At 38.3% G+C, this 20,231-nt stretch overlaps 1 protein-coding gene across 16 annotated transcripts in view; it reads left to right on the forward strand.

The window, feature by feature from the left end:
• cacna1ab (calcium channel, voltage-dependent, P/Q type, alpha 1A subunit, b) overlaps nucleotides 1-20,231 on the forward strand; it is a 164,723-nt gene that overhangs the window by 85,721 nt on the left and 58,771 nt on the right. For 11 of the 16 annotated variants that reach the window (XM_073811818.1, XM_073811804.1, XM_073811812.1 and 8 more), the window contains exons 6-26: nucleotides 3,392-3,483; nucleotides 5,489-5,641; nucleotides 5,734-5,921; nucleotides 6,015-6,118; nucleotides 6,241-6,356; nucleotides 6,507-6,548; nucleotides 6,639-6,725; nucleotides 8,352-8,555; nucleotides 9,221-9,333; nucleotides 9,508-9,620; nucleotides 10,377-10,508; nucleotides 10,618-10,690; nucleotides 12,405-12,522; nucleotides 12,624-12,691; nucleotides 12,935-13,041; nucleotides 16,477-16,521; nucleotides 16,940-17,072; nucleotides 17,366-17,823; nucleotides 17,937-18,238; nucleotides 19,256-19,391; nucleotides 20,028-20,157. In XM_073811818.1, the coding sequence (XP_073667919.1) occupies nucleotides 3,392-3,483; nucleotides 5,489-5,641; nucleotides 5,734-5,921; nucleotides 6,015-6,118; nucleotides 6,241-6,356; nucleotides 6,507-6,548; nucleotides 6,639-6,725; nucleotides 8,352-8,555; nucleotides 9,221-9,333; nucleotides 9,508-9,620; nucleotides 10,377-10,508; nucleotides 10,618-10,690; nucleotides 12,405-12,522; nucleotides 12,624-12,691; nucleotides 12,935-13,041; nucleotides 16,477-16,521; nucleotides 16,940-17,072; nucleotides 17,366-17,823; nucleotides 17,937-18,238; nucleotides 19,256-19,391; nucleotides 20,028-20,157 (2,914 nt within the window). The remainder of the gene's footprint in view (nucleotides 1-3,391; nucleotides 3,484-5,488; nucleotides 5,642-5,733; nucleotides 5,922-6,014; nucleotides 6,119-6,240; nucleotides 6,357-6,506; nucleotides 6,549-6,638; nucleotides 6,726-8,351; nucleotides 8,556-9,220; nucleotides 9,334-9,507; nucleotides 9,621-10,376; nucleotides 10,509-10,617; nucleotides 10,691-12,404; nucleotides 12,523-12,623; nucleotides 12,692-12,934; nucleotides 13,042-16,476; nucleotides 16,522-16,939; nucleotides 17,073-17,365; nucleotides 17,824-17,936; nucleotides 18,239-19,255; nucleotides 19,392-20,027; nucleotides 20,158-20,231) is intronic. The other 5 variants (XM_073811813.1, XM_073811819.1, XM_073811808.1 and 2 more) reach the window with 4 other exon arrangements.

A 20,231-nucleotide genomic window follows, 5' to 3' on the forward strand; every position in this document is an offset into this window, starting at 1 on the left:
TGATTTGCGCCCGGCGCAAGAGTTATTTCTCACGCCGGGAAAATAGCAACAGCGCCCAAGATCCGCCCACAAACTCACTTGCGCGTTGCGCTTCGCACTTGCGTTTCAGATCGTTAAAATAGAGCCCGATGTGTTCAAAATATCATCCCATTGTGCTTTCTTTGACAGTACACAGATTATTTCTATCATCCAAATAGTTATCTAACTTGGGTCATCAGCTTTCCTGCAGAAATCTCTTCTAACTTGTGCAATGCAATACACACACACACACACACACACACACACACACACACACACACACACACACACACACACACATATGTCAGTCCACTCTTCCATCAAATTTACCGCAGGCCTTTTAGTGTGTAGTAGAATATTAGCGCAGTCAGGGCTCTGGTATTCCAACTGCACTAATAGAACGTAAAGTGTTCTTCACCGCCTGACCTGGAGGCAGTTTATTCCTTCCCGCATCTAAGTTTCCACTGTTCCACGAAATAAAATGTAAACTGATCTTTATCACCAGCCTAAGCGCTTCAGTCCTGATCTCAGATCAGTTCTACAGTAAGTTCTTTGAGTTTCAAACGCAGATATGTATGTACTCCAAGCATTTCAGTCTTATTGATCACGCAAGATGGGGCATAAATAGGTGTTATTTGTTATGCGAGACAGCAGATATCTGTAAATTAATTACTGACAGTTCCATCCAAAGATCTCAATTGGTTTTGGTAAAAGGAGTCATGGCTTGCTGATCTGTGATCAGGTTTTCCATTTCATAAATGATTAAGGTTTACTTGTGAATAGTCGAGACAGAACCAATATGCCGTGTATAGAGGGTTGGCGCCACATAGAATCTCATTCTCGAAACTTTATTGCACCATATGACATCACAAAATAACTAATATGATTCTGACCATTGATTGAATTAGTCACAATGTGCTTGGCCATTGAACAGGCTTAACAGGAAGAGCAAAGCTGAAGACATTAAAGAATGAGTCAGGAGACGAGTTTGCTGCATTCTGTCTTTTCTTTTGGCATAATGTAGGTGTTTGCTGCATGTGATGGCTGAGCAGTTAAAGGCCTATTGTCTGAGCCAGTGCCTGGTGCTCTATGTCATAACCGCTAATGAATGAGCTCTTAGTAACATTGGCATCACCGCATATGCAGACAAAGACAAAATGGAATAGAGGAGAGAAAGGGTGTCTGCTAATACCTAAATTCAATCCCCATATCTCCGAAGCTATGTTTACACTTGTGCTTTTTAAAGGGAAACTACACTTTTTTTGAAAATATGCTAATTTTCTTTTTTGAGCTCCCCTAGAGTTAAACATTTGATTCTTACCGTTTTGGAATCCATTCAGCTGATCTCCGGGTCTGGCGCTACCACTTTTAGCATAGCTTAGCATAATCCATTGAATCTGATTAGACCAATAGCATCGCACTCTTCTGTAGTTACATAAGGCCGACGGAAAATTAAAAGTTGCGATTTTCTAGGCAGATATGGCTAGGAACTAAACTTTCATTCTGGCGTAATAATCAAATACTTTGCTGCCATAACATGGCTGCAGGAGGCGCAATGATATTACGCACTGCCCGAAAATAGTCCCCAGCTATTGAAAGTTACCAAGGGTACTATTTTCGGGCAGTGCGTAATATCATTGCGCCTCCTGCAGCCATGTTACGGCAGAAAAGTCCTTGATTATTACGCCAGAATGAGAGTTTAGTTCCTAGCCATATCTGCCTAGAAAGTCGCAACTTTTAATTTTCCGTCGGTCTTTATACACAATGTCACTACAGAAGAGTCAACTTTAAATATCGAAACTCTTTGGTTATTTTTTTGTGCTATGCTAATGGTCTAATCAGATTCAATGGATTATGCTAAGATATGCTAAAAGACCCAGAGTTAAGCTGAATGGGTTCCAAAACGGTAAAAATCGAAATGTTTAACTCTAGGGGAGCTGGAAAATGAGCCTATTTTCAAAAAAGTGGAGTGTCCCTTTAAAGTGGCATTTTTAAATATAAACTATCCTAGTCTATACTGGCAGAAAAGATTTCTATCCACACTACATACGACCGAAATTTCACATGACCATTCTTGCATGCATACTAGAGTTTAATTGCACAACGTCTGTTTTAAAGGACAAGAAATGCCAGTTTTTGTAACGGTCATATAATAGGGCCTTGACAAATCAGGTAAGATTATGAAATGATCCAGATGACACAATCAGGGAGCAAATGTGGGCAGCCATGTCTTATTTTTTGTAAAAAAAAAAAAACATATGCAACCCCATAACTAAAACAGGGTCTGCACACTCTACAAAAAATGCCAGCATTGAGTCAAAAAGGGACGAACCGTTGGGTTAAATGGACCCAGGTAATGTTTATATATTTTTTAAACAACCCAGCATTTTCATTTCAGCAACCTAGCACTTGTTACATTACAACCCAATGGGTTGTGCTTGTTCCTTTTTAACCCAACGCTGCGTTAAAAATAACCCTGCATTTTTTTAGAGTGCAGTGTTTTTCCAAAAATCTCTTGTTATCAAGGATCGAAAACCCTGGAATACTGTTTATGCCAGGCGTAGCCGGAACAAAAGTTATGCTTTTAAAACGAAAACGCATTGTTCTTGTTCTAGATGTACTTGTATCGTTGTAACAGTTATTTCTTTCATCATTTACTTTTTTAATTCCGAGTACACTTTTTGCAAAATTCATAATTTTATAAATGTTTTAATTTATAGTTAAACAAAAAATCCTGTTCAATTCAGGATCTCGACATTGCCCTGGCACAGACACTCACACTTAAAGATCAGATGATCAGACCAGTGTGTGATGTGAGAACAGAGCAGTGTCTGATCAATTATTCATCTGCGATTGACCTCTTCTCCCAGGATTGTTTGCGCGTGTATGTGTGTGTTTGTGTCTACTTTCATTCTAGCATTGGACAATAACATATTATGTACACTAAAAGATGCTGGGTTATTTTTAATTGGGTCAAAAGGGGACAAACTCAGCCCGTTGTGTTGTAATTTAACATATGTTAAGTATGTTTAAGTTGTTGTAATTTAACCCAGCGCCTGGGTTTGTCCCTTTTTGACCCAATGCTGGATAAATAACTCAGCATTTTCAGAGTGAATTCAATTGCTTACAGAGTGTCTACAGTATGTGTTTATCTACATACTGTATTTCGACATCCCTATAAAATAGCCCTGATACTCAAGTGTTATACAAAAGGATGAGCAGAAGGCAATTGAAAACTGCTCTCGTATAAATTTGGTTTAAAAAAACAAGCATTAATGGAGCCCATAATATGATTTAAACATTATCTCCTCCTTTCTGTCTCTCTCTTTCTTCTGTTGAATCATTTTCTATTTCTTTCTCCTCTCTCTTCCAGTATACTTTCCTCCGTGGGGTCAGAATTAGATCTGCGGACATTGCGAGCAGTCAGAGTGTTGAGGCCCCTAAAATTAGTGTCAGGAATTCCAAGTAAGTGTTTTATCTGAGTGTATCTGTTTCTCTTGAGTGTCTGTACTCTTTGCACAATGTGAAATATTGGATTGGCATTTACGGATGGATAGATTTAATTTAAAGTATTATACTTTGAATACCGATTGTTGTACGAAGATGATTGACTCGATACGTTTTTATCAATAACTTTATTGTAATTAAAACACATATATTGAGTCGTAATTAAAGCAATTTTATATCTTTGTGTTTTTTTTTAAGTTGCCAGTCAGCGGAAGCATTTTTTAAGATTTTCACAAAAGTTGAATGCCTTCCAGAAAATTTCTTCTATAAATATTTAAACATACCAAATGAAAGAACAGATTATCTGCTTTCAAACAAACAAACAAAAAAACATTTTATCCTATCTTCATTTGTTCTCTTTTTATCACCTCTCAAATATCGTTAGGTTTTTTTAAAAATACAACATTTTGAGCAAAAAGCTGAGATAATTGAATTTTGTAAAGGACTTTTTAACGATCAGATTCAGAATGATGTTCAAAACATACACAGAGTTTTTACACAGAGTTTCTAAATCAGTGGATGCTTAAAGGAATAGTTCACCCAAAAATGAAAATAATGTCATTAATGACTCACCCTCATGTCGTTCCAAACTCGTAAGACCTCCGTTCATCTTCGGAACACAGTTTGAGATGTTTTAGATTTAGTCCGAAAGCGTAGACCCTTCATTGAAAATCTATGCACGGTATACTGTCTATGTCCAGAGGAAATAAAAACATCATCAAAGTAGTCCATGTGACAACAGTGGGTCAGTTAGAATGTGTTGAAGCATTGAAAATACATTTAGGTCCAAAAATAACGACTTTATTCAGCATTGCCTTCTCTTCCGCGTCTGCTGTGAAGGGCATACGCGAGACTAAAGTCACATGACTGCAGTGACGTGGATGACGTGTTATCCTCAGACATGTTTGCAAAGTTTTTTATTCAAACTTACAGCGTGCGTCTCCCTCAGATTGTAAACGAAGCCCTGGCACACACACACAAAAAAACAGCTGGGGCGCAACAGATAACACGTCAGCTGCGTCATACATCATCCACGTCACTGCAGTCATGGAAGAGAAGACAATGCTGAATAAAGTCGTAATTTTTGTTATTTTTGGACCAAAATGTATTTTCGATGCTTCAACACATTCTAACTGACCCACTGATGTCACATGGACTACTTTGATGATGTTTTTATTACCTTTCTGGACATACCGTATACCGTATGTAGATTTTCAATGAAGGGTCTACAAGCTCTCGGACTAAATATAAAACATCTTAAACTGTGTTCCGAAGATGAACGGACGTCTTACGAGTTTGGAACGACATGAGGGTGGGTCATTAATGAAATTATTTTAATTTTTGGATAAACTATCCCTAAGTGTTTTATAAGCTTGGGAAGAGCACCATCTAGTGAATAATAGCGGAAAAATTGATTTCCATAAAAACTCATCAGGGAAGAGTCTAACTCATCAATTAAGAGAAAACTCTTCCCTGCCAATGACGAGTTTTTCAGACATTCCTTATTTCCGCTATTTTCCACCAGGTGGCGCTCTTATCCAACTTATAAAACATGGAAATATCCCCTTAGGGCAAACAGTTCAAACTCTGTGTAGGTTTCGATCATCGCTCTGAATCTGATCTCTATCAAAAGTCCCTTACAAAAATGCAATCATTTTTGAAGAAACCTACCCATATTTGAGAGGTGATAAAAGAGAACAAATAAAGATAGGATGAAACTTTTTTGTTTGAAAAAAGGCTTTAAACTTTTGTGAAAATCATAAGAAATGCTGGCACTTGCTGGCAACTTTTTTTATAAACGCTAATTAAAAGTTAATTTACGAGATATCTCGTCATTAGTGGGGAAAGAGTTAAAAGTTGTAACAGTTTTGATTGTTTGCCTCCTATTACATGTTTTAAAAATTTGGCTTTAATATCTTACATCTCTCATGCATCGAACATCTCTAACGTCATTGTTCTCCAGGCCTGCAAGTGGTGCTGAAGTCCATTATGAAGGCCATGATACCACTGCTACAGATCGGCGTGCTCTTGTTTGTGGCCATTCTGATGTTTGCCATCATTGGCCTGGAATTCTACATGGGTATCTTCCACAAAACCTGCTATGACAGCATCACAGGTACGCCACACAGGTTATGCCCCTTTCTCTCTGTCAATCAATCTTTCTATCTACAAAATAACATGTTATCCCTTTTCTCAAAACCTACCCAGGTGAGATTTTTGACGAACAGCCCTGTGGTGAGCAGCTGCCCGCTCGTGTATGTCCGAATGGGACGAAGTGTGACGGCCCCTGGGAAGGGCCAAACTACGGCATCACGCAGTTTGACAACGTCCTCTTTGCCGTGCTCACTGTTTTTCAGTGTATCACCATGGAGGGTTGGACTGATATGCTTTATTACGTACGTTGAAAATGATTTTGTTTTTCACTTTGAATTTTCACTTTGGGTCATGTTGGCTATACGGATGTGTATATGTATGTGTGTGTTTTACAGAGTAATGATGCCTTAGGCAGTGCCTGGAATTGGATGTACTTTGTTCCCCTCATCATCATCGGATCCTTCTTCATGCTCAATCTAGTGTTGGGTGTCCTCTCTGGGTAAGACCAAACATTCAAATAAACCATAGGAAAATCGCTCAGGAGCTTTATTATGGCAATACTTTATATCAACAAACTGGTATACATGTATACACTGGTATCTATGTCTGTCTTCCCACCAGTGAGTTTGCTAAAGAGAGAGAGCGTGTGGAGAACAGAAGTGAGTTTCTCAAACTCAGACGTCAGCAGCAGATTGAGAGAGAGCTCAACGGGTATCTGGAGTGGATCTGCAAAGCAGGTGTGCACACAAAACACACGAGTACATATAAACCTGAATTCAGTGCTGCTGAACTAAAAGATCTGCAGGAGTTTGTGCAGAAATAAAACACACAATGAGAACAGAATCATCAAAACACAATGGCCAATGTCTCTTTAATTCATTTTACAGAGGAGGTCATACTTGCTGAGGATGACAATGGCACTGGTGACCGTATGAATTTTCTCATTTTGCACTCAATCAGATTTGAACCTTAATGTAATGCATGATTAAAATGACTCAAAAATGTGTTTGTGGGAACAGGATCCCGTCGCAGGCCCACACTAAAGAAAAACAAAGCTGACCTGTTAAATCCAGAGGAAGGAGAGGACCACATGGGAGATGCAGTTGGTAAGAAACGAAAATCATGTTTTGTGGCCTAAACAATTTCATTAGGAAATTTGCTAAAAGGCACTTGTTTAAGATGCTCAACTACTGTATGTATGCCTCCCTTCAAGCGTTAGGTTTAGCAGCTGATCTGTAGTTAAAGGGACACTCCACATTTTAAGAGTAGTTTAATTCTGATAACAAGCTAAATAAACAAGTAGATTAACTTAGTTTTTATATCAGAGCTTAAAGGGATACTTCACCGATTTAGCATTCAGCTTTTTATCTGTAGAAACCCGGCAGTATTACTGAATGACCATGTTTCCCTCCCTCATTTCCCCCTGAGAGGAGAGATATCTGCATTTTGGTTCTGCAAAAAAGTCCTCCGATGATGTAATATGACGATTTTTGCATCATCGGAGGACTTTTTTGCAGAACCAAAATGCAGATATCTCTCCTCTCAGGGGGAAATGATGGAGGGAAACATGGTCATTCAGTAATACTGCCGGGTTTCTACAGATACAAAGCTGAATGCTAAATCGGTGAAGTATCCCTTTAAGCATTTAATAACGACACTAAGCTATCGTTACTGTGTAATTTGTGTATAATGTATGCAATCTTAAAGGGACACTCCACTTTTTTGGAAAATATGCTCATTTCCAGCTCCCCTAGAGTTAAACATTTGATTTTTACAGTTTTTGAATCCATTCAGACAATCTCTGGGTATGGCAGGACCACCTTTAGCAAATCTTAGCATAATTTATTTAATCTGATTAGACCATTTAGCATTGTGCGCAAAAATAAACCAAAAGTGTTTTGATATTTTTCCTATTTAAAAATTTACTCTTCTGTAGTTACATCGTGTACTAAGACCGAAAGTTGTGATTTTCTAGGCCGATATGGCTAGGGCTATACTCTCATTCTGGCGTAATAATCAAGGACTTTGCTGCTGTAACATGGCTGCAGAAGGCGCAATGATATCACGCAGCAGCCGAAAATAGTCCCCTGCTATTGAAAGTTACCAAGGGGACTACTTTCAGGCGCTGCGTAATATCATTGCCATGGTACGGCAGCAAAGTCCTTGATTATTACGCCATAATGAGAGTATAGTTCCTAACCATATCTGCCTAGAAAATCTCAACTTTTCATTTTCTGTCGGTCTTAGCACACGATGTAACTACAGAAGAGTCATGTTTTAAATAGGAAAAATTTTGAAACTCTTTGGCTACTTTTAAGCGTGATGCTAAATGGTCTAATCAGATTCAATGGAATATGCTAAGCTATACCAAAAGTTATACCGCCAGACCCGGAGATCAGATGAATAGATTCAAAAACGGTCAAAAAATCTAATGTTTAACTCTAGGGAAGCTGGAAAATGAGCATGTTGTGCTCAATGTTGTTTTTAAATGCTTTAGCTATGATATATAAACTTAGGGAATCTACTTGTTGTTTATTTTGCTTGTTATCAGAATAAAACTACTCTTAAAGGACTCTATTGTTATTGATACTTAACGGAGTTTCCATGAAGTTACGTTTGTTCTGCGAAAGCCGTTTGTTTATGTTGTTACTGCTGAAACCGTCCATATATTTTTATGTCTATATATTAATATGTCTATTTTTATACATATGAAAATATGGTTTATATTTTAGGCTCTCCTTTTGCTCGTGCGAGCATGAGTGGAATGGGTGATGGAACCACATTTAGCAAGAAAGAACGACGTTTTCGCTTCATTATTCGAAAGATCGTGAAGACGCAGGCTTTCTACTGGACGGTTCTGAGCCTGGTGGGACTCAACACACTGTGTGTGGCTGTCGTACACTATGATCAGTCTGAACTACTCTCGGACTTCCTCTGTAAGTGGACCTTTGGGTAAATACTGGGTCTCGGTTATGCCGCGATCACACTAGATTTTTTTTCTCTTCCTAAAGTATATGGGCAGCAACCGCATGTGATATTGTGCTATTATATACTAAAGTGTTGTTTTTATTATTTGCACTTGATGGATTTTGTTATGCTCGCGCTGTTTTTGTTGCTTTTGTTATGGAATTTTGCGATACAGTTATTTTCAGTGTTTCCGCCACTTGAAAAGGTCAGTCTGTGATGTATCGATCATCTATTGGTCTTCACATGATATAAATTCACAGGCCAGAGTCCTTTGTAACGTTGCAAAATGTTTCAGTTTGCGATTTGCAGCATTAGCATGCTTATGAATGAAAGTCAATGTAACAGAATGTCTAGTGTGATTGTGGCATTACTGTTCCTTTTATTGCTTAACATTTGTTTAAATGTATGGTGTATAAGAAGTACTAAAGGAATAAAAGATCTCAATATATCATAGTTTTATTACATACTAAGCTTAAAGAATTGCAATGTTATCATATCGTTTTTAAATTTATTTTACCAGGTCTCTACTGAATACCACTTCGTCCTCCAAATTGTGCACTCTTCCAGTGCTTTCTCCTTGCATCTGTTTCCTTTAACAGTCCTTATCTCTTGCTCACTTTCTCTTTTTCTCTAGATTATGCTGAGTTCATTTTCCTAGGCCTCTTTATGTCAGAGATGCTGATTAAGATGTACGGACTGGGAACGCGCCCTTATTTCCACTCCTCATTCAACTGTTTCGACTGTACCGTGAGTGTTCTTCTCTGTTGGCCTATTTTACGTTTTGCTTTCTCTGGTTTTTACTTTTCTTTCTCTGTTTTTAACCTCTGTGAGCTGCTGACCTATTAGATGCCGACCCAAGCCCTTGTCAGTGTTAAGTGCGTTCCTTATTTGCGTTGGGATTTGACTATGTACGTGTTTCAGGTCATTGTTGGCAGCATATTCGAGGTGGTCTGGGCCATGGTGAAGCCGGGGACGTCCTTTGGAATCAGCGTGTTACGAGCTCTGCGTCTGCTTAGGATCTTCAAAGTCACCAAGTGCGTTCCGGTCCTTTGATTAAATTCTCCATCAGAGTTTTGCCAGATTGTATGGTGTCCCTCTCTTGAGATTTGAACCAAATACAAACTTTGATTGCATTAAAGAGATACTACAGCTGAAGTAAGGGATTGTTTACCCAATAATTTTGTCATCATTTACACACCATCAAACCTGTATACATTTCTTTGTTCTGCTCATCACAAAGGAAGATATCTTGATGTTATTGTGTGCCAAGGTGGAAGTGCTGCAAACTAAGTGCTCTTCCGCCATACAATATAGTTCTCATTTTTTATCCGCTTAAAATCGCCACGTTTTATTTTGCACCACCATACTTACTCGTGTAACAGTCTTTAAATAGGGAAAACATGGAAGTGTTTGGTGGCTTATAAATTCATCCCTGTTTGGATCCTAAGGAATGATGGGGGCTAGGCTAAATCCTTACACATTCCCAACGCGCTGTAGATTAGATTAAGGGCACACATTGAAAAAAGATAGGGATGTAACAATTCATCTAATTAGAGGTAAGATTATAGTAAAATATTGAAAAACAGTGGTGTTTTCCTTTAAGTCATTTTAAGCCTATAGGAAGTATTGATGCAGTCATTTTGTGAAAAGAAAACAATTTAAGTGTTATGCGACATGATGATACTTAAATAATAGTAGAAGTTTTTATTCCTTTAAAAATACACTTCACATTTTTTTGTCTTTTAATACTACATTTTTTCTGTCTCTTTTTCTCTGTTTTTTTTTTTCAGATATTGGGCATCTCTGCGTAATCTGGTGGTTTCTCTTTTAAACTCCATGAAGTCCATCATTAGTTTACTTTTCCTTCTCTTCCTCTTTATCGTTGTCTTCGCACTCCTTGGCATGCAGCTCTTCGGTGGCCAGTCAGTACAGATCTTTACCCTACTACATCAAGCTCCTCAATTATAGATGACCAATCACACTGCATAACTTGTCTGTATAAATGTTCTTTGATTGTGCTCTGTTTGCCAGATTTAACTTTGACCAGGGCACTCCTCCTACAAACTTTGATACGTTCCCTGCTGCCATTATGACAGTGTTTCAGGTAGGTTGGTAAAGTTTGACAAATTGCTTTGTTCCAAGACCTTACACAGCAAAATCAAAACCAGTCATAGGTCACACAGTAACAGTACTGTGCAAAGGTCTTAGGCCACCATCACCAGCTTTGTTGTTTTAGCAAAGTTTTAATGTCCATCCATATTTATTTTTCACTCTTTTTTAAGATACAAACAGAAAATTCAGGAAATATGTACACAAAATTAAAAACAAAACAATTTTCAGTACTAAATGTCGTCTTCATGCATCAGTCAGTATTTAGTGTGACCTCTCTTGGCACTAAACACATCTTGAGCTTTTTTGAGGGGACTGAAGTCCTGAAGTCATTCGATTAGGATTAGAAATTAGGATTTAATTTCATTTAGGTTTAAGAGATCCTGTAGTTTCCTGCTATTGCTCAAGAGGAAGGGGAGTTTACCCTAAATACTTGACACTTCAGCTTATACTTTTATACTGTTTTTAATACTACATATACATTTCCTGTATTTTCTGGCTGTATTCTAATAAAGAGACTAAGAAATAATTATATATGATCACTATACAATTGCAAAAAGAAATCTAATGGTAGCATGGTGGCCTAATGCTGCGTTCACACCAGCCGCATTGATTTCAATGTTAAGTCAATGTAAAGACGCGTCTACGCGCGGCTGGAGGTCTCACGGCGTGAATGAGGCATTTAGCGCGACCTTTTAGACGTGAATTCACCCCATTCAATGACGCGAATTGAGTGTTCCGCGGGAAACTTGCGAGTTAAAAAATTGGAACTTTGGTGGGAAATCGCACCGCGTTAACCAATCAGGAGCTTGCTCTAGTAGTGACGTGATTATATGAAGCATGCAGGGTCGCAGAAGCCCCTCCTATTACGTGAATTTACGTGTGAATGTCTCTAATGACTAAAATTTCAAGCGCGGCTTTCACACGCGAATGAGGCGAGTAAACTCAAAATGTTATGCTTTCACAACAGACGCAGTAGATGCGCAAAAACGAACTATTCACGCGTAGTTGGACGCTTCAACATTTAAAGTTTACTCGTTTCATCCACGCGTGAAATTCGAGTCATTTGAGACATCATGGGAGGGGCTTCTGCGACTCCGCTCACTTCCTGTAATCACGTCACTACCTGAGCAAGCTTCTGATTGGTTAACCCGGCGATTTTTCGACTTGTGCGTTTCCTGCAGCAGCGCTTAATATGCGTCATTCGCGCGAACTAAATGCACAAATTGGGCGGATTCAAGTCTACCCAGCTGAGCTAAACGCCTCATTCGCACCGCGAGACCTCCAGACAAGCATAAACGCATCTTTACATTGACTTAACATTTAAATCACTCACGTTTGACGCCTCTACCGTGGCTTGTGTGAACACAGCATTAGACTTTTGTACAGTAATGTATATTTGTAGCAATTGCCAACAATTAATTGTATGGGTCAAAACTTTCAATTTGTATGCCAAAATCACGAGTTTATTAAGAAAAGATAATTAGCACATTTCCTATCGTAAAATATATTTATCGTTAGTAATATGCGTTGCTTAGGACTTCATTTTGACAACTTTAAACGAGATTTTCTCAATATTTTGATTTTGCAGCTTCAAATAGTTTTAAGAAATGAAATATGCATAATTTGCTGTTTTTGGTTATATGTGAAAATATGGTAAAATACTGTATGTGAAACAGTTTATTTATTTATTTGTGTATATATCTCAGATTCTAACAGGTGAGGACTGGAACGTGGTTATGTATGATGGCATTAAGTCTCAGGGAGGAGTGGACACAGGGATGGTCTTCTCTGTATTTTTCATCGTCCTCACACTTTTTGGCAACTGTATCCTTCTTAATCAGTACACCACGCATACCTGTATATAATGATAATACACTCCCACTGATTATTAAACTAGCTGGTTGTTTCTTAACATGATTTCTCAGACACACTACTGAATGTATTCTTGGCTATCGCTGTGGACAACCTGGCCAATGCTCAGGAACTAACTAAGGTAGTTTTACTCATTCACTAACAATTCCACTATGCCAGTCTCGCCTGTCATAAAGTAGATGCCCTTTGGTATTGAGTGTGTGCTTCCTGTTGCTTGTTTGGTACAACACTGCATTAGAAATGCAAATTTGCAGGAAACAAATATTGATAAAGAAATCTTAAATGCATGGTAAGTCTATGATGTCTATGATATTGTGTTACTACAAATATAACCTATCAGTGTTCTGTTTTATTTTTTTTCTAGGATGAACAGGAGGAAGAAGAGGCCACGACTCAAAAGATTGCTCTACAGAAAGCGAAAGAAGTAGCGGAGGTCAGCCCGCTGTCTGCTGCCAACCTCTCGATCGCTGCGTGAGTTACTCAACACGCTAACACACAGCACATTCTGGATAACACGCACACAAATATTTGACTAGCTGAATTGACATTTTTCTTAAATGTGTTGTGTGTCATTTTTGTGCTACTACTGTCACCAAACGTAACTGAAAACATAATTTGATAAGGTAATTATCTGAAAAGCTGTTATAGTGGCACAATGTATAATGGCTTACGTATTGTTGTCTCTGTATATATTATGAGAAAGTGTTTTAACATAAAATTAGTGTGCACTACACCTTATAATTTTAAGGAAAATTTATGCAGTGTTGTGCACTAGGTCAGAAACACACACACCACATACAGTACTCACATAAACACGCACCAGAGCAATGAAGTCTCAAGTTGTTCATCAATGTTCAGAATCAAAATGTGATATTTTTATATCAAGGTTATATTTTTACAGAATGTTCTTTATGTTATGTAGAATCAATCATGTAGAAAGCAGTCAACCTTCCACAAAATTGGGTTTTCACAGGGAGGGTCAAATTTTAATTCACATATATATGCTAATGAGCTATAATACGCCCATTCATTTTTTGCCAAAAGTCTAACATCCTAAATAGACATAATACAGCCTTAATTGTATTACTGTGAGAGACCATGTCTTATGTCACATCCCATTTGATCCAGCACCATAACTGGTTTAAATGTTTGTAGGCCAGCTTAGCTGGGCTAAGCTTAGTCTGTCAGCTTAACTTTATCATCTTATTTGAGTAAATCCACTCTAATTCACTTTCACTAAGCAAAGTTTCTGCAGACTTGCTCAAACCTGCATAATTACTGTATATGTAACCCCCTTAGGACTTCATTTCTGTAGTTAAAGGGAGATTTCTGTCACCGGCAAAATTTATTTAGGCTACTTGCCCCCATGTTGTTACCCTGCAGAGGGAATAAAAGTTTACCCTATATATAGATGTCAGGCTGCAAAAAGTTAGAGTTGATACAGCTTTTAAGTCTTTTAAAGCCATGCAATAGTTTTCTGTAAGGGAAAAAATAGAATTCTTATTAAAAATTGTTTTAAAATGTTGACATTAAAAATAAAGATAATGCAGGGAACTAGGGTTGTCTATGTGTTGTGTGTATTGTGATTGATTGTCCTTTTCTTTAGAAAAACAATATTCAGTCATCAATTGTGTGTTTGTGTGTTTATGTTTGTGTGTGTTTTCTTTGACATTGACAGACACACTGTGTGCTAACTTTGGTCTGTATTATTAAACCTTAGAATCCTCTCAAAGCAGTGCATTTCACACCTAGGCCACACGAGGGCGCTCAATGCGAAGTTCGTCACAACATGTATGTAGCCCGTCATGTGTGTGGTTCCTTTTTTCAAAATATGTGTTCTGCGCATCAAGAGATCCTGTGTGCATCACGTGTCTTGTCAAAATAAGTGCCTGCTGCAGATGCGTTTAAATGATATGATAAAAGAGATGCTTGCGTTTGCCAGATACTCACATAATCTCTTGCGTAATCAGAGTTTACTGTTAAGGGAGTGTCTTGCGTGTATTTGGTAAACGTGAGCGTCTCTTTTATCGTAAACGGTTTTGACGCGTGTGCAGCAGGCACTTATTTTGACAAAACACGTGATGCACATGGTTAACATGACGCAACAAACACATATTTTGAAAACGCAAACACACATGACACTCCAAACACTTATTTTGAATTTGCGCCCATCGGATGAGCAGTCACGAGCCGCCACTGGACATCACAGCAATAAAAACTCATTAACAGTTTAATGTTAAAGTGAAATAGAAATTACCGTATTTTACACCTCAAGGAATAACATTGAAATTTTACTTTATTGAAAACACACTACAAAATGAGAAACAGCAAATATTATACAGAAACCTGTTTAAGTATAACAAATTACTTTGTTGACAGTCTATTATTCAAAGATAATGCAAAGAGTTTTTCAAAGGTTTACTATAAAAAAATTTACATTTACAAAATTTACATTTTACAAATATTATTTGCTTACTAAATAAAATGCATTAAAGGATCAGTCAGTTTTCTTAAAAAAATTCAGATAATTTACTCACATAATTTACTACCATGTCATCCAAAATGTTGATGTCTTTCTTTGTTCAGTCGAGAAGAAATTATGTTTTTTGAGGAAAACATTCCAGGATTTTTCTCATTTTAATGGACTTTAATGGACGCCAACACGTAACAGTTTAAAATTGCAGTTTCAACGGAGTTTCAAAGGACTCAAAACTATCCCAAACGAGGCATAAGGGTCTTATCTAGCGAAATTATTGTCATTTTTGACAAGAAAAATAAAAAAGATGCACTTTTAAACTACAACTTCTCGTCTATCTCCGGTCCTTTGACGCACCAGTGCGACATCACGTAATGCATTAGTGTCCTTTGAAACAGCGTTGAACCTGACTGCATTAAAACTGTTAAGTGTTGGGGTCCATTAAAATGAGAAAAATCCTGGAATTTTTTCCAAATTATATGGTTTTTTTTGTAAGAAAATGGACTAATCATTTAAACTAAATAAAAAAATAGCCTGTGGATTATTTGTAAAACAATATACATCCTCTTTTCTTTCCTAAAAAAGAGTTTGATCACACTACAACAATAAGTCCTTTTCTATCACCATGGAGGCTAATGCTAAAAGTCGACACTGTCCAGTAGTATTTCTGACATACGTTTTACTTGTTGTAGGGCTGAGAATGTCCATTTGACCGAAATGTGAACACAGGAATGGTCACCAGATATATAAGTCTCTTTGTCACACACAACCATTCATAGTCACAGCCAGTCAAAATATGTAGAATGTTTCAAACGGTTACATTGAGCATGATTTTAAACCAATACAATTTCAATGTTGGTAGGGAAAATCAGCTGACTGTTGTTATACAGGAGATATAGGGGCGGTTTTCCAGACAAGGATTAGACTAGTCCTAGATTAAAATAAATGTAAGAGCTGTCCAAACTAAAAACAACTTGCACTGACATAACTTAAAATGCATCAGCGCCCTTTGTTTTGCCTCAAAGCACACAAGTAATGTTTTTAGTAATTCATGTTTGTTAAAACTAGTTGGATTTCATAATTAAACCAAGGCCGAGTTCTGGCTTTAGATAATCCCTATTTGGGAAACCACCCCATAAAGTATAAATACACATTTATTTGACTCTGGTGTCCTGAAAAAGTTTGGAATAACTTGGATATAAATCTGTGATTTGTACTGAAACTCCCACCAGAAAGCAGCTTTGAGATGTCGGATATGTCTTTGGCTAAACTCTAAGCTTGCTTTGAAGAGCGAAAAATTCCAAGTTATCCCAAAACTTATCCAGCTACTCAAACTAGGGACCCTGCTAAGCCTGTTAACTTTATCAGCTGATGTGATAGTTGTAGCAGCATTGTTTTTATGTTCCTTGTCTCACCCCCCCTCTCCCCAGACTAAAATCTGATCGTATCGATGCCACAGACAGTTTACTGAACTGGTATTTATTTATTTACTTACTCTTTTATTTTGCTTTCTGCTGTCCTCATGTCTCTGTATGGATGTGTTTCTGTGTTCGGCTGCTGTTTTGTATCTTAGCCCAGTTTTGTGTTGTTGAGGCTGCGGGTGTCATTGGCTATGGCGACACATCCACAGCAGCACTGCAAGCAACCAACATCTGTCTGTCTGAACGTGTCTGTCTTCGCCCAGTCTTTTTGTGCAGTATATCATCACTCCCTTCACAGAATTCATCAGCCAGATCCATGTTCTCTTGCTGAGGACTAAGAGACTCCATCAGTTCCTTTCATTCTGCATCATTGCTCATAGGTGCTTTAGGGGAAAAAGACCAAGGCTTGTCTTCTTATCTTGGTTTTAAACTATTCTCTGTATTTCTTTTTTCTATGTTTCTTACTGTGTAGTAGAGAGCAGCAGAAGAACTCAAAGGTTTCCAAGTCGGTCTGGGAACAGCGCACGAGTGAGATCCGCAGACAGAATCTGATGACCAGCAGAGAGGCTCTCTACAATGAACTTGATGCAGAAGATCACTGGAAGGTCAGGAGACGTGTTAGAGATCAAGAGTGAATAGGCAAAAAGTTGTCTTTCTTATTAGAGCAGATTAGAAAGAAACAAATTAATTTGGAATAAAGTACATCAGAGAATCATTCACCATAAGCAATGCGTTAGCTGCACAAAAGGTTGTGGGTTTGATCCCAGGGTGCAAACATAATGATATACCTTGTAATGCACTTTAAGTTTTTTTGCATGAAAGTATCTGCCAAAATGCAAAAAACATCAATGTAAATATTAAAAGGACATTCAGACAAGTCTGCTCTCTCTATCTCTAGATTAATTACCGCAACCGTCCTGACATGAAGACCCACTTGGACCGGCCCCTGGTCGTCAATCCTCAAGAGAACCGGAACAATAACACCAACAAGACCCGGCCCGGTGAACCAGACCTGAACCAGCCCAGATATCACCACCATCATCATCGCCACACCCACTCCAGCCGCCAGTCCCTCCACCACCCAGAGCTGGTGGATGCAGGGTATGATTGTGCCCAGAGAGGAGGGGAGGATGCAGAGGGCGTGGCAGAGCACCGGCGCCCCCGACACCATCAGCATAGAAGAAGGGATGAAGATGGAGGAAGAAGACACAGAGAACACCACAGCAGAGGTGAAGAGCTAGGAGGAGAGGGTGGGGAGGGGCTGGAGAAGAAGCAGAGGAGGCATCGCCATGGAAACCACGGGGATGGAGACGGAAGGAGGGATAGGGAACGGAGTCGACACCATCGAGTGAGAAAGTGAGTCTGCTTTGTTTATGTGTGTAATACAAAAGTTTGGAAACTGGAAGAGCATGTAAACTTTTTTGCAATTGGACCTTAAGAACTAAAGTTGTACTCTGTAACTTTTTCAGAGAGTGTAGTTTATCAGCGGCTCGTCCGGTTCCGCCGGGTTTTCCACACGGAGAGAGCCAGTACAGTGAGAACCTGGATAACCTGCGCAACAGCAGCAAGATGGCCATCCACGACCCTGACCCTGACCTCTATGACCCATACTGTGATCCAGAGCAGACCAATAACCTGCTGAACCTGCAAGGACCAGATCTCCATGACACCAGTCTCATTCTAACAGACTCCACCAAAACCTCCAGCAAACTGGACCACACTGCCGTAGATATGCCCCCGATTTACCCCTCAGTTAATGCCAAATTACAGGGTGAGTTTGTCTTTAGAAAAGCTTTTAAAAAGTATTTACTTAAATGTAAAAAATGTTTTCCTTTTATACAAATATTGGGGTGGTCACACACACTTCAAGCATGCAAAATAATTTTGGATTCTGCATTGAATATGAGCAACGGGATGTCCCGCTTCAGGGTTTCTGTTTCGAATAAATAATAAATTATTAATAATCAAATAATAATAAAAAAAGGCAAATATACCATCTACATGTTGTTTCCCAAAACACTAGATGCCTTGTAGTTTAAAACTAAAGCACGCAAATTTTTCTGTTTTTATCCTATTGGTCAAATATGTGTTTTACTATTGAAATTAAGAGTTGAAGTTGCTAAAAAATAAAAAAATCTATGCATTTGCTTGTGTGTCTTTTCTCCCACGTTTGCACAGAAGTAAATGGAACGCAGTCTAGTGTGATCACCTCTTCAGATTTAAAGGGACACTTCACTTTTTAAAAAAAGCTCATTTTCCAACCCCCCTAGAGTTTAACATTTGATTTTTACAGTTTTGGAATGAGCCAATCTCCAGGTCTGACGGTACCACTTTTAGCATAGCTTAGCATAATCCATTGAATCTGATTAGACCATTAGCATCGCACAAAAAAAAAGAGTTTCGATATTTTTCCTATTTAAAACTTGACTCTTCATTCCGTCTGTCTTTGTACACAATGTAACTACAGAAGAGTCAAGTTTTAAATAGGAAAAATATCGAAAATCTTTTCTTTTTTTTTTTTGAGTGCGATGCTAATGGTCTAATCAGATTCAATGGATTATGCTAAGCTATGCTAAAAGTGGTAGCGCCAGACCCGGAGATCGTCTGATTCCAAAACTGTAAAATGTCAAATGATTAACGCTAGGGGAGCTGGAAAATGAGCCTATTTTCAAATAAAGTGGAGTGTCCCTTTAAATGCAGAAAAAAGAAACATGTAATTTGACTGTGTAACTCGTGTATTTTTGAGTCTCTCAGCATTTCTTTTTTCTTACATCCCTTTATTGTGCAGTGAATAAGAACGCCAATACAGAACCTGCTAAGCAAGGCGAGAAGAAAGAAGAGGAGGAAGACAATGGTGGTGATGAAGATGGACCCAAACCGATTCCTCCCTTCAGTTCGTGTTTTATACTATCCACCACTAACCCGTAAGTTTGTTTAGTAAGTTTAAAATAGGTAAACAGTGATAAAAAATGTATATAATCAAATTTTTATATAAGTATTGAACATTATTATAGTACAAGTACTAATTTGCTAAAAATCAGTGAGAAATTTTGCTTTGTAATTGCTTTTGTTGAGTAATGGCTGTCTACTAAGGCCTGGAGTATTGTTAGTTTCACGCATACGTGACCGTACACGCACAGTCGAATGCACAGCCTTGCAAAGCATAGTTCATTTGACTGGTTTGACCCATGCGCATTGCCAAATTGCAATACCTATCCTGGCCTACATACTACTTACTCCTATACGCACATGTGCAACCTATGTGTACAGAGTATGTGCATTTACAAAAATCCGACAGTGCAGAACAGTAAGTACGCACTATTCTGATGACAAAATTCTGAAATACATCAGGTTTAGGGGGTCTTTCAGAGACATTTGATCACTAGTAAATATGATATACAAATCCGCTCCTATCCCTATAAAATATATTTTTAATACCCATGAACAAGGACACATTACTCTTGGAAAAGTCATGGAAAAATCTTGCATCAAAAGTATTGCGGGTACTGTATGTGTGGCATCAGGACGAATGTTACATCTTAACCAATGTGAGTTTTCAGGTTCAGGAGATGCTGTCACTACATCCTGACACTGAGATATTTTGAGATGTGTATTCTGTCAGTCATTGCCATGAGCAGTATCGCTCTAGCAGCAGAAGATCCAGTGTGGCCCGAATCACCTCGAAACAATGTAAGTCCAAATTTTATTCCAATAGTTTCTCGTTCTTTCACATAAGAGTGACACTGTTTATATTTTATTATGTA

Source organism: Paramisgurnus dabryanus, chromosome 14, assembly GCF_030506205.2.
Source record: "Paramisgurnus dabryanus chromosome 14, PD_genome_1.1, whole genome shotgun sequence".
NCBI lineage: Eukaryota > Metazoa > Chordata > Actinopteri > Cypriniformes > Cobitidae > Paramisgurnus > Paramisgurnus dabryanus.